The sequence below is a fragment of the Lacerta agilis genome, chromosome 11, assembly GCF_009819535.1.
Source record: "Lacerta agilis isolate rLacAgi1 chromosome 11, rLacAgi1.pri, whole genome shotgun sequence".
Classification (NCBI taxonomy): domain Eukaryota; kingdom Metazoa; phylum Chordata; class Lepidosauria; order Squamata; family Lacertidae; genus Lacerta; species Lacerta agilis.
Genome location: NC_046322.1, coordinates 463,995 through 476,682, shown reverse-complemented (window position 1 = coordinate 476,682; position 12,688 = coordinate 463,995). Strand labels below are relative to the sequence as shown.

Genomic DNA, 12,688 nt, shown 5'->3' with positions numbered 1-12,688 from the left:
AAAACAAGACAAAAAATTCCTTCCAGTAGCACCTTAGAGACCAACTTTGTTCTTGGTATGAGCATGCACATGAAAGCTCATACCAAGAACAAACTTAGTTGGTCTCTAAGGTGCTACTGGAAGGAATTTTTTTTATTTTTTATTTTGTTTTGGCTCAGTCAAACAGTTCCAGATGTTGATACAGCTTGTAGGCTTTTGCAGATGCAGATACACCGACAAGTACAAATGATCTCCATTGCTCTAAGTTGAGCCATTCAAGATGTAACATTGGGCAAGCAACACAAATAACACAGACAGACAGACAGACAGACTAATTGCGGACTCACAGACTGACCCCTGAGCCGACATGCATTAATTACAAATATAGTTGGGGCACTGGGCTGTTATCAGAGCCACTGGCTTGGCTGTCCTTGCACCTGGGATTAGCTCGTCCATGGGGAGAAAGTGACCCCTTCTCGTGTCCAGTTATTCCAGCAGAACTCTGTCCCCTTCTTCGGAGTCGGGGCTAGGTCCACCAGTTCAAGGTCCTGAGACGTCCCGATTTGTGCAGCTAGGACCTGCAGTAGCCAAGCATTAAATGGACGCCCATGAGGAACATTTCCTGGGTGTCTAGCTAAGCAAACAACAACAGACCCCAACACAATATTAGAAATACATTAATGAGAAGAGCAAAATGGGTTTTCTGTGGGCTGACGTTTGTTCCGATTCAGCAGAACATTAAAAGCTTCCCTAAACAGGGCTGCCTTTAGACGTCTTCTAAAAGTCAGATAGTTGTTTATTTCCTTGACATCTGATGGGAAGTGGGGGGGGGGAGCCCTGAGTTGCAGGAAGCAAAGAGTAGGAACAAATGCAAATGGTAAGAATTACCGGTAGAAAGAAGTTCCCCAAGGATCGGGGATTGGGACCTGTGGTTTCTAGCTTGTTAGCAGTGAGGTGACCGAGTTTGCTAATGACACTGAGCTGTTCAGGGTTGTTGAAGCAAACAGAGATTGTGCAGAGCTGCAAGGAGACCTGTCCTAACTGCGCGGATGGGAGGGCAAATGGCAAATGGCGTTCAGTGTAAGCCAGGGTCAAGTTGATGCACTTTGAGGCAGAAAGTTTTGATTTCACGTACAAGCTCATGGTTGTCTGAGCGATGGACCAGGAGCGAGACCTTGGGGTCATTGTAGAGAGCTTGTTGAAGATGCAGGCCAAGTGTGCCGTGGCCGCGAAAAAGGCAAAATCTCAAAGGAATTGAAAACGAAACTGCTAATGTCATGAAACTGCCATTATACAAATCTCTGGTGCAGTGACTGCATGTGAAACACCTCAAAATGGATATTGCTGAGGTGGAAAAGGTTCAGAAAACAGCCAAAATGACCGAGGGGGTGGAGCAACTCTGTCTCCCCTAATCCATCCCGTCTCCTACCTCTCAACCAGGAAATGGTTGCTCAGGGCTGGCTGCCTTCTCACAAATGTACGGATGTGGCGTTTCTTTCTTGTCCACTGAGATGATTCCACTCTTCAGTGTTCCAAACAGAAAATACGCTTTCTGATTAAATATTTCACTTCTGAAAGGTTCAAAAAGCAATTTATGAAAACGCAAGGGACAAAATCCACCCTAGTTCTCTCTCTCTGCACAATGGGCTCCCCCCTCAACTGTTGGCAGCGCCCAAATCTCCAGGGCTGGTTGCAACTGACTGCAGAAATCTACAGCTGTAGAGAAGTAAATTGCAACTTATTGTGGAGAAGTGGCAGGTGAGAAATGAGTCGGGGGTCCCTAAGCTGCTGCATGCACATGCAAACGGAAAATCCTTGGCTCCCTTGGGTTGTCCAACAAAGACACCAGCCAGGCGTATAGAAGCAAAACAGCAGCCTGTAGGCCTGGTCTTTATTCAAAGACTGTTGCAACAGGACTCGCACCCAGCACAGGGGAGAAGCAGGAAGAAGCCCCAAACAAAGGGATGCTTCCTTTTTCTATAAATTTTCCCTTTCTCCTCTGGTGAAGCATCATGCATACATCATAGATACATCATGCATATGTCACAAACAGGGAGGGGTCTCTGGAAGAAACCGCTTCATCAGCTTTTGCCCCCAGCCCTCCTTTGTCCTCAACCCCACACCCATCAAGTGATACAAAGGCGATATTTACGAGTTCCTGGCCTTGTGGTCAGGTCATCACACTTCTTACATAAATTAAACCTGATGATTAAATTTACAGGTGTCAATGCAAACATTGGAGCAACTGAAGTTGAGCAACTTTGCCCTGGGTTGTCTTGTTGGGATACAGGTAGGCAAGGGAAAAAACAGGTTCATAAGGCTTGGATGCGACATGTTTCCAACCCTGCTAGCAACAGTGGCAAGACAAAAATGGCCATCCTTTTCACAAACTCTTGCCAGCCTCAACAATAGTGACCTGGAATTCTTAGCGCTTTGTGTAGTGGAAGTCTGATCTTTTGCTACCCTGTACAGATCTAGCCTCAAAACACAAGGTGCATGTTCAGCTTTCGGCATCACAGAATCCCAAAATTAGAAGGCAGGGACAACCACAGAAGGAGACGCCTACTGGTATAAACAGGGAAATGGCTCCTCGTATACAGACTGAAATATGTGAGGGTGGGGACTTCTCTGGTGCAGTTCAAACCAGAGGAAAGTGGATGATAACAGCTAGATGATGCTGAGATGTGCACAGCAGGTGGAGCCAGAGGCAGGCAAGGGGAAGGAAGCCTTCTCTGGTCCCCTACCTCCTCCCTGCAGAGTCATGCAAGGGCCACACTGAGACCCAGGAGGAGGAGGAGGAGGGCTGGCGGGCCGGCCTGGCTGAGGGGTCTGGGGCAGCCTCTCCACTGCCTCCTTGGAGACCGCTACCCCAGTGAAATTGATGGCAGGGTTAACCCAGGTCTGTTCCTTCTGATGGCTGTGCTTTGATTAAAACGGAGTTGGATACAGCCCTCTGTTTTCAAAAACTTGTCCTGTAATTCTTCTCTCTCGCTTTGCTTTGCTTTGCTTTGCTTTGCCTGCTTCTTTTGCCAAAGTTTATGTCCCCGTTTTCTTCTCACCTGGACAATGCTCTGACGGGGTCTTTGTGCCCTTCGTAGCTTCCCCAATTCCGCTTGTTAACCACCCTGCCACCCTCTTGGCCCTGATGCTTCTCTTCCTGAGAGGCTGTAGAAATTCTCCCTGTGCTATTGTGCTTTTGCCTTCTGGGGGGATTGGGTCCTTGCAATCCTGTAGTCATCCAGTAGGACCAGGCGGGAGCCAAAGGACCTTCTCTGGTGTACTTACCCTTCATAGGGGGTGTCATCAACCCAAGTGAAAACCCAATCCTGCTTCTTTTCAGCCCATGTTTCTTGTAGTCCAATCCAGTATTCATTTGGCTGTTGAGTCTAGGAGCAAAAAGAGTGCTTTTAGCCAGTGAGTGGAGTCAGACTGGTGGTGGATCCAGTGATGGATGAGTGAGGTATTTGGACAGCGGCCTGTAAGAATCCCTGGGTGGGGTCCTAAGGAGCTGCCGTTTCCCCTCCCTTCGACTGCATTTGTCCTGCTTCCATTTCATTTTCTCGTCTCTGAGACTTCCCCTTCCTTTCTTCCTAACAGCCAAAATGCCTCTTTCCTCAAGTGTGGCTTAAACCCTGCTCACTTTGGCAGGTTTACATTCAGGGATGGGTTTTCATTGAAAGGCTGGCTAAAACGGAGGAGGAAACCTTTTCTTAGCAGTGCCTTGCAGTGACGTCGTTGTGAGGTCAGGTGGAGCCCAACGAGTTCCCCACCCCAAGTGCCGAATATCCTTTCTCGTAGCCCCCTGGATAGGCTCTGCAGGTGGGGGGGGGTGGCCTATCCCTAGGAGGTCCCTCTGGTCCATTTTGCCCATCAGAGCAAGTTGTGGGTAATGGCTGACCATGAATGAGCAGCAGGCCGGATCGTTCCTGCTTCACTCCTTCCTTGGCAGCAGGAGCAACAGGAGAGGAAGCCAAGCTGAGCGCAAGGTCTGGCCTGGGGGCTCCATTTGCCAGCTGATTAGGGTTTGTTCAGGGCAGGGGAAACATACCTGTCTCGGTTCAGAAGCAACTGTTTGTTCGCAGCAAGCCATGAACTATTGCTAACAGCCACACTCCCTGTGTTCTCATTGCTTCCACTTCTGGGATTTTGACTTCCCCTTCTATGGTTTGGGTCCCCAGCCATGTGAAATCAATGGGTTTCATCTTGGGCGGAACTGGAGAATAACATGCTTCTGGGTTTCTCTTACTGGCCTGGACTCAACGTCCCCCCCCCCTCCACTCCCTTGCTTTATGTTTGAGCTACTTGTATTCTACAGCTATTACCTCCTCATCCTTTGCTATTACACCATCCCATAATTCCCTTGCACTCCAGGGCTTTAAAATAAGCAGGTGAGATGATCTGGCTTGGCAGGCTTCCTTGCTGTTTCTCCAGCTCTTCCTCTCTGATGAAGGTGAAACCCACAGGCATTTCCACCTGAAGATCTTCCATCCTTGGAGACAGCAGCCTGGAGGGAAGGGCAAGAGAGAAGCTTCCAGCTTCTGTGGCAGTTGCCATAGAGTAGCAGCACCAACAGAGCCCCCTCCCAGCCCACCAACAGGCAACACCCCTGAAATAAATGCTCATCTGTCTGAGCAATGAACAGGGTCAGGGCTCCCCCAGCCCCCCAGGCTGCCAAGAGCCACATGTGGGATGTGATACACAGATAGCAGTCAAGTACAACATTCCTTGTTTTCCTAGAGCGGACATGCAAGGGGATGTTTGGTCCAGCCAGTCGGAACTTCCTGTTTCCTCCTGGCTGGGACATACTTCCTTTTGCATGTGACTAGAGGTGGGTGTGACCTTACCTGTGCAGGTAACAAAAAGGACAAGGCACGCAGCCATTTCTCTCTCTTTTTGACTTCCTCCATCGTAGGACCAGCAGCTTTTTAGCTAGAAATGCTCTGTTGGCCAACAGAGGACAAAGGGACTATCGCCATATGGGATAGACCCAAATGTATATACTTTGTGACTAAGTCTGCCTTCAGGGATCCACCTGTGAATTGAATGTGTGAGCAAACTTCTTTTATATACTTTAAACAAGATTGTGGTGTGTTTATTCTTTTAAGAGGGATATAAGGGGACTTACCAGGAACCTAGTAGTGAGAGGCTTACACAAGCCTGCAACCTACCTGCTGTGCGTTTAAAAGGGGAATGTAAAACTCTGCTAAGTTATAGAACTCGCTGGCACAAGTTAGGAAGGATATTAATAAGCAATATACCCTCTCCTGCCTCCTTGAACATTCCCACACCACAGACCTACCCATCTGCTGGCAAGAGGTGGCTTGGCCCAGCGCTCTCTCGACTTGCTCCTTCTCCTGCTTCAGATGCGTCAGGTTTTGGTCTGCTTGCCTGACTTGGTCTCCCAGCTGCCGCTGGGTCCTGTTCCCATCCTTCCAGCTCTCCTCCAGGGCCTTCCGGGTGAAACGGAGATCTCTTTCAGCCTCGCGGAGCAGCTCCTGAGAACGGGACAGGCCCCCCTCCAAGGTGCTGACTCTCTGGGCCAGGAGGTTGCTCTGCGTCGCGTGGTTTTGGGATTCCCGCTGGAGCTGCTGGGAGACCTGCCCATCTGCAGAGGGGAAGGGGGGGCACCGGGTTGGGCTCTTCCCCAGCAGGACCACCAAGAGCAGCCCAAGCAGCTGGTCTCCCTTGGTGGCTTTCCCCAGGGGACCACACCCCTGCAAGGTGGGCCTCATGAACTACATTATTCAAATGCACCTTTTCATGCCCAGAGCCCAGGGCAGAGGGCAAGCTGTGAGTCAACTGTGACCCCCCCCAATTGATTGGCTTTTCCCAGGGTGATGGATTTGGGCAGGGGGCACCCGCTACTCACATCGGACCCCCAGTCCTATGGCGGTGGCAAGAAGGAAGAGGCAGGTGGCCAACAATGCCAGGATGGCGTACCAGGTCCAACGGTCTGACTCTGCAAGAGAAACTCACTGGGATCAGCTGGGGGCTCTCGCTGACTGCTTTTAGCCCCAAAGCTGCCCGGTTGCAGGTGGGAAATGACCGCTTGCCCCCGGGCCCTGTAACAGCTAGCGCTCAGAGGCATGTTCAGGACTGTGTGCCTGTGCTGTGCATGAGAAGGAGGCAAGAAGGGATGGATCCTGCCTTCAGTGCCTCTCGCTGTGAAGGCCTTCCTGAAAATGTTGAATGAATAGTTGCCGAGGAATGAGCAAGTTTTGAAATGGGTGCAGACAAACCTCATCCTCCAGGGAGTTTGGCCCATCCAGTCATTGCTCTGTAGTAAAACTGGGAACTGGGAAGAGAATTAGCTCAGTGGCAGAACAGCTGCTCTGCATGCAGAAGGTGCCAGGCTCGGTCCAGGGAGGGATGGGAGAGGCCCCAGTCCGAAACCGTGGAGGGCTGCTGCCAGCCCGTGGAGACAATATGGGGCTGTGTTCCCAAACACTCTGTGCTCCAAAATGTTCTGATTCTTGCTTGTATGCAATCTAGATCCCAAGTAGGACAATGATTAGTCTCAGAATACATTTCCCCCCCCAAAAAGGCAACGATCCCCACCTCTCCAGCATCCATGATCATAACTCAAGTCTTTTCCCTCCTTGGCCAGGGAGGAGAAGCGAGAAGACCTGGTGGTGCAGACTGAATGTTGGAGGCAAAGAGGGAGAGGGAAAGATAAAGGCCCGGATTCCACAAACCCGACACTGCGGTGCAAGGGCTCCAGCAACTGCATTGGGGTCCCCCAACCTCACCTCTCCCTGGGCTTCCCCAAATCAGCTCTGGGTGGTCAGGAGAACCCCCAGGACAACATGCAAAGGGAGGAGAGCGGGGATCATTCAGTCTGGCAAACAGAAATGGACTCTGAATTCTGGACTCTGAAGGCTCCTTGATGGACGCTAATGCTGTCAATGGATGTGGGGGATGAATGTGGAGGACAAGGGGCTGCAAGGAGGACTTCAGCCTGGGGCCTGTGGATTTAATGGTGATTAGATACCTGGCACGATACTCAGGCTGACATAGTACTTTACAAGGTCCTTGTAAGCACAGCTCTGAATGCTGAAAGTCACCTGCATGTGGAATATTATTGTTTGGCTTATGTATTAATTATTTGAGCAGACAAAACCAGCTGGACAGATGGGTGTTTTAATGGTGTTCCCTGTCGAGAAGACAAGGCAGGTCAGAAATCTATTGAGATAAGTAGCCCTTTCATCATCTTGAACGTGTATTTTAAGTTTCTCAGATAAATGGAGAACCTTTCTTATTGTCAGGGAACTGTCCCCGGCGCAGCGCAAGGTGGTGGAAGGGCTCTGGGGATGCTACAGAGAGCCCCGACCCCACCTGACCAGCAGCACCTCCTCCGATAGATAGACAGCGGAGGAAGCAGTGAGGCTTCTAGTGGGGAGGGGCAAGGAGCTCAGGGGATGGAGAGTTGAGACTCTGGGGAAGCTGGAGAGACCCTGCACTCCCCACGCTCAGGGGGCGAGGAAGGAGGGATGCAATTTCCGTCACCCCAAAAACGCAGAGGGGTGAAACGTAAAGAAAGGAGACCGGGGTTTCACATTCCTAAACTCTTTTGTTGGGGTCAGAACTGGAAGGGGCCATTCCCGGATTCTGCCGACGTTTGATACGGACATGATTTTGAAAGCTCTGCACTGTACATAGTATGCACAATAAAAGTACTAAAGCAAAGGTTGGAGCAACTAACGGAAGATCTTACACATATCTATGCCGGTTTCTTACTTCTGCAAAACACCAGAATGAGTCATATTTGCTTGATTAAAAAAAGTTCCACTTACAGTAAATAAGGAAAATAAAATGCAGACTTTGCATTTTAAATGTCAGTGATCTCAAGACGTGCTGATTTGCTAAGCAAAGTGGCCCTGGGTGGAAAGGGAAACTGGGTTGGGCAACTCCAGGCAATCTGTTTGTTGAGTACCGGTACTTACTTGCACCAAACTTAGGTGAGCTTACTTATTCAGCATTTAGGTAGAGGTAAAGCATTTGTTCTGAATTGTTTGTGATTGCTTGCCCTTAGTCATTTGTTCACACCACACTTTTCAATCCGTTTCCCCATCACTTTCCAAACCAAGAAAAAACGGATTTTTGCAGGTTGTACAGGATTTATGTCCCTTTTTAAGTCTGATCCTTTTAAAAATGGATTTGCTGCAGTTGGGTGTCAGAATCCCATAATCTGGGCAAACCTAAATGTCTCCTGCAAATCAGTGGCAACTTGGAGGGACCTTTTGCTCACTTGTTTACTTAGATGAGTTCTGTAAAGCAGGGCACTTCAGAAGAGAACAATATTGCATAAAACCAGTCATCATCCTGAAACAACCTGCTCCCCCCCGCAACACGTGGAATAAAATGTGGCCTCTACTTTTAAAGCTGAGGTTTCGCGCTCCCAGATTTGGAATTGTATTTTGAAGCTGCCTGCCTGTGTCGGATAAAAGACTGGATACTGCTGGAAAACACACAGCTGCTAGATTTGGAGGGTCATGATGTCAAACATGGCTGGCATGCTTGTATCTGGTATGGCAAAGCAGGAATACGTAAAAGCTTCACCAACCGTGTTATTAGAAAAAACTTAATTAGGGTGTGGGGGAAATACAAAAAAAAGAAAGAAAACAAAATGCCATGGTGGTTATCCCCAATAGAAGCTGAGAAAAGGAAATATAATAATATGAGTGGTAACTGGGGTACCTATAATGATTTATTATACCTTTCCTGAGAAGAAAGAATGAAAAAATGAAGAGATTAAAGAATTTGTTTCAGACTGGCTAAACTATCATCAAATCAATTAAAATGTAAGGTGATTTGCAGAAAAACCATCACAATTGAAAAAGAAATATTAAGATCTAGAGTTAAAAATGTATCTCAAATGAATAGGATATTATTAGATTTGGAAACTAAATAAAAATCTGTGAAATCATCTATGATCAAATGGGCACAAGATGTGGGTCACAATATTGATCTGAACCTGTGGGAACATTTGTCGAAAATAAATTTGGAATTCACTGCTAGTTTAAACTGTTTAAAAATGATCCACAGGTGGTACTTGATGCCAAGTAAACGAGCTAAAAAGTGGCCTGTGCTAGAAATGTAAAGAAACAATTGGCACATTTTACCACTCATGGTGGTCTTGTAGAATAATAAAAGAATTAAAGGAGGTGGTTTGTAACGAATTTAAGAAAATGTTTAAAAGAACGTTTCCTAAAAATGCAGAAGCTTTCCTTCTGGGAATAATAACAATAGAAATCCCCCCAAAACCGAACTGCTCTATGGATGTGACTACAGCTGCCCGAATTCTGGTAGCACAAAAGAGGAAAACAGATGCAGTGCCATCAAGACAAGGATATGTAGATCTTGCCAGCATGACAGATTAAGAAATAAAGACCCTGTGAATTTATAAGGGGGGTGGACATTATATATAGAATACATGGGGAAACATTTTAACAAGAAAATAAGTGTAACAGACTGAGAAAAGTTCCAGTTACAGGTAGGTAGCCGTGTTGGTCTGCCATAGCCAAAACTGGAAGGAATTTTTTATTTTATTTTGTTTAGACTGAAATAAGATACTCAGCAATGGATGTGACAAAGTTGGACAGCATAAGGCAATGAAAATAATTTAGTAGAATAACAATAACGCAGTCAAAACAAAATAAAATAAAAAATCCCTTCCAGTAGCACCTTAGAGACCAACTACCGTAAGTTTGTTCTTGGTATGAGCTTTCATGTGCATGCACACTTCTTCAGATAACGCAGTCAGAAAGACAACAGACAGGAAGCCAGAGAAAGAGTGGACAGGGAGTTAAAATTAAGGTTCATTAAACTGGAGGAATAAGTTATGTTGCTATTATTATTTACAAATTATTTTTTATTATTTACAAATTTAAAAAATGTCCAGTAGCACCTTATAGACCAGCTAAGTTTGTTCTGGTATGAGCTTTTCGTGTGCAGGAACACTTCTTCACATTTTTTTTATTTCGACTGCGTCAGACCAACACGGCTACCTACCAGAATCTATTATTATTTACATTATTATTATTTCTCCCCCCCCTTTCTTACTATTATGGGCCTGACTGTAACATATTATGCATTGATGATATGATAAAACAGAAAAGAAAAGGGGGGGAGGGGAAGGATACTAAAGAGGCAGAGTAGATAGACACCAGCCCATGCCAAAAGAATAAAACTGGTTTGTTAAAATTGTTGGTTGATAAAATAAGAAAAGTATTAGGGCATAATTTGTGAGGCCCTCTCCCCCGAGATTTTGACTACCTGGGGGGCTCCACAGGGTTTAATCCAGCACAGGTGAGGAGCCTCCCATTTTGTGGAGGAGAGGAGGAGGAGCATCTCCTGGTCCCTCCCCCTTCTCTCCCCTCCTTCCTCCTCTGGCAGCATCCTCCTAGTGGGGAGGGTACCAGAGACTCACCTCTTGCATCTTCTGGTTTCCTGGGGGTCTCCTCCTCCTCCTCCTCCTCCTTCCCCCTGGGCCTGGGCCCCTGGATGTTCTCATAGGTGAGCTCCCCATCATTTGGCTCTGGAAGACAAGGTGGTGTGAGGAACAGGTGGTGACATGGGGGGGGCTGGGGGGGAGAGATCTGGGCTGGCTGCGTCTCTACCTTCCTCCTGGCTCTCCCTTCCAGGGACCTTTGCAAATCTCAGGTCAGCGTAAGTCATCCCCTGAGACATCCTGGGAGCTCCAGCCCTGCGCTTGAGATGCCCCTGGGGTGGGCCTGGGCCACTGGTCCTCGGGAGCAGATGCGACCCACGGATGGAGCATCAGATCCAGACTCCTGCTGCCCCCGCTCTGTGAGGTGGGGTCTGGAACGGAACGCCCCCCCCCCGATCCCCAGAGGACAGGCGCCTGGTGTGCTCGCTGTCTGTCCCTGCAGAGCAAAGCATGTGCCATGTGCTCAGAGTGGGGCCACAGTTCACTGGTTAAGTGAGCCTCGTGCGCATGAATGAGGACATGAGTTCATTTCCTTCCTCTTCTAAAGTGTAGCCATTCAAGCAGACTGCGCGAGAACAACTCTGGTGAATGTTCCTGCCACGTCAGAGGCAGGAGTATGAGTTACCCATATTTTTCAGCGTATAAGACGATTCCCCTCCCCTAAATTTTTGAAGTTTAAAATAAGGGATCGTCTTATACACAGATAGTGCATAGTGCATTTTCTTGATTTTGAATCCCCCCAAATAGCGGGCATCTTATACAAGGAGGCGTGTTATACACAGGAAAATATGGTATATACAAAATATTAATTGAGGGAGAATTTGGCCATTTTACAGCCACAAATATTCCCTAGGAAATGAACTTTCAAGTACAGTAATAATCTCTATTGAAAATAAAAAACGGAAGACATTTTTGGGGCTTTTAAAACAGTTTTGGTCCAATGAAGGGAATCCTTTTTGAAAATCTTAAGTCAGATATTTCCCCCTTGCGAATATCCTACATGATCCCAGGGGCAACATCAACCTGTGGGAGGGGATGTGGAGAGACTGGATTTTACAAATGTATGTGGTGGTTTTGCAATTCCGCTTCCCCATTCTGGGTTTTGGTGTTTAAAGAACTGAGTTTCATCTTCTTGCCTGCCATTCCCGTCTCCAAGCAGTGGGCGATTCCAGGGGTTCCTGGTGCTTCCCAGGGTCCGGTTTCCTCACAAAGTGGGGCAGCAGATATGGAAATAGGCGTGCAATGGCGCACTGCCTTGGGCTTGAAGACTGAGCATGGGCAATAGCCCCGGCTGAAAAGCTGACGTGCTAGAATCATGCAACCAAAGAAATTCTAGCCCCCATCTTTTCTACGATGGGTGGTAACCGTTTTTGGATTATATGTCTCGAAAAGATTGTGTTTATAACCCTCCCCACAAGATTTCATGGTCATATGTGGAAAGATTTTTGTGTGTGTGAACTGTAAGAATCTGATATGTTTAAGCAACATGGTTGATGGTCTGTGAGTGATGTTGTCTTTTTATATGTGGGAAATGAATATTACTAAATATTTTTCCCAGAGAGGGAGTTCCAGAGTTTGGGCACCACCACTGCATCAGCCAGCACAGCTGAGGGTTGTTGTTTTTTGGGAGGGATCCCAGCAACACATCCTTGGGATCTGGTTTTCTTGGAAGGAAAATCCTTGGAGTTGGGAGGCATTTTCTCCGATAGAATTCCACATGATGGAAGGGGCCTCACAGCATTAGCCAACAGGGCAGGGCAGTGACCTCTGGTGTCCAAGGCAAGCGAGCCCACGGGGGTGAGCTTCTACAGCAGTGGTGTCCAAACTTTTTCAAAGAGGGCCAGATTTGATGAAGTGAAGGGTCATGAGGGCCGACCAAAGGGCCAACCAAAGTTGTTGACCTTTTAAAAGGATTGAAAAATTGCCACAGGGGCTGGATTAAACCGACCAGGGGCGGAGCAAGGGGGGCATAGGGGGTGGTCTACCCTGGGCACTGCCCTGGGGGAGGGTGACACCCCCGCGACCAGTGCCTTCAAAGCCGGCGCGGCAACTTTTAAGGCTGCAGCGTGTGAACAGCAGCAGTGTGTCTGTGCTGCTGTTTGCACACTGCAGCCTTAAAACTTGCCGCGCCGCCACACGGAAGGGGTGCTGGCCATGCACGCACGCCATCTTGGGTGGACTGCGCATGTCCACACATGCGCAGTCCACCCAGGATGCTGTGCGTGCCTTGTGACATCAGGGCATGTACGCGCTACGGAG

The 12,688-nt window shown here is 48.0% G+C and overlaps 1 protein-coding gene across 1 annotated transcript; it reads right to left on the bottom strand.

Annotated features, from left to right (window-relative positions):
• Positions 1-1,411: 1,411 nt before the first annotated feature.
• Positions 1,412-10,451, bottom strand: LOC117055249 (B-cell differentiation antigen CD72-like; the record flags this gene model as incomplete). Its single annotated transcript, XM_033164691.1, has 6 exons — positions 1,412-1,550; positions 3,265-3,365; positions 4,302-4,483; positions 5,279-5,584; positions 5,849-5,938; positions 10,409-10,451. Coding segments are annotated over 6 exons (861 nt in total), but the record flags the coding sequence as incomplete, so codon positions are not given.
• Between the last annotated feature and the right edge of the window lie 2,237 nt (positions 10,452-12,688).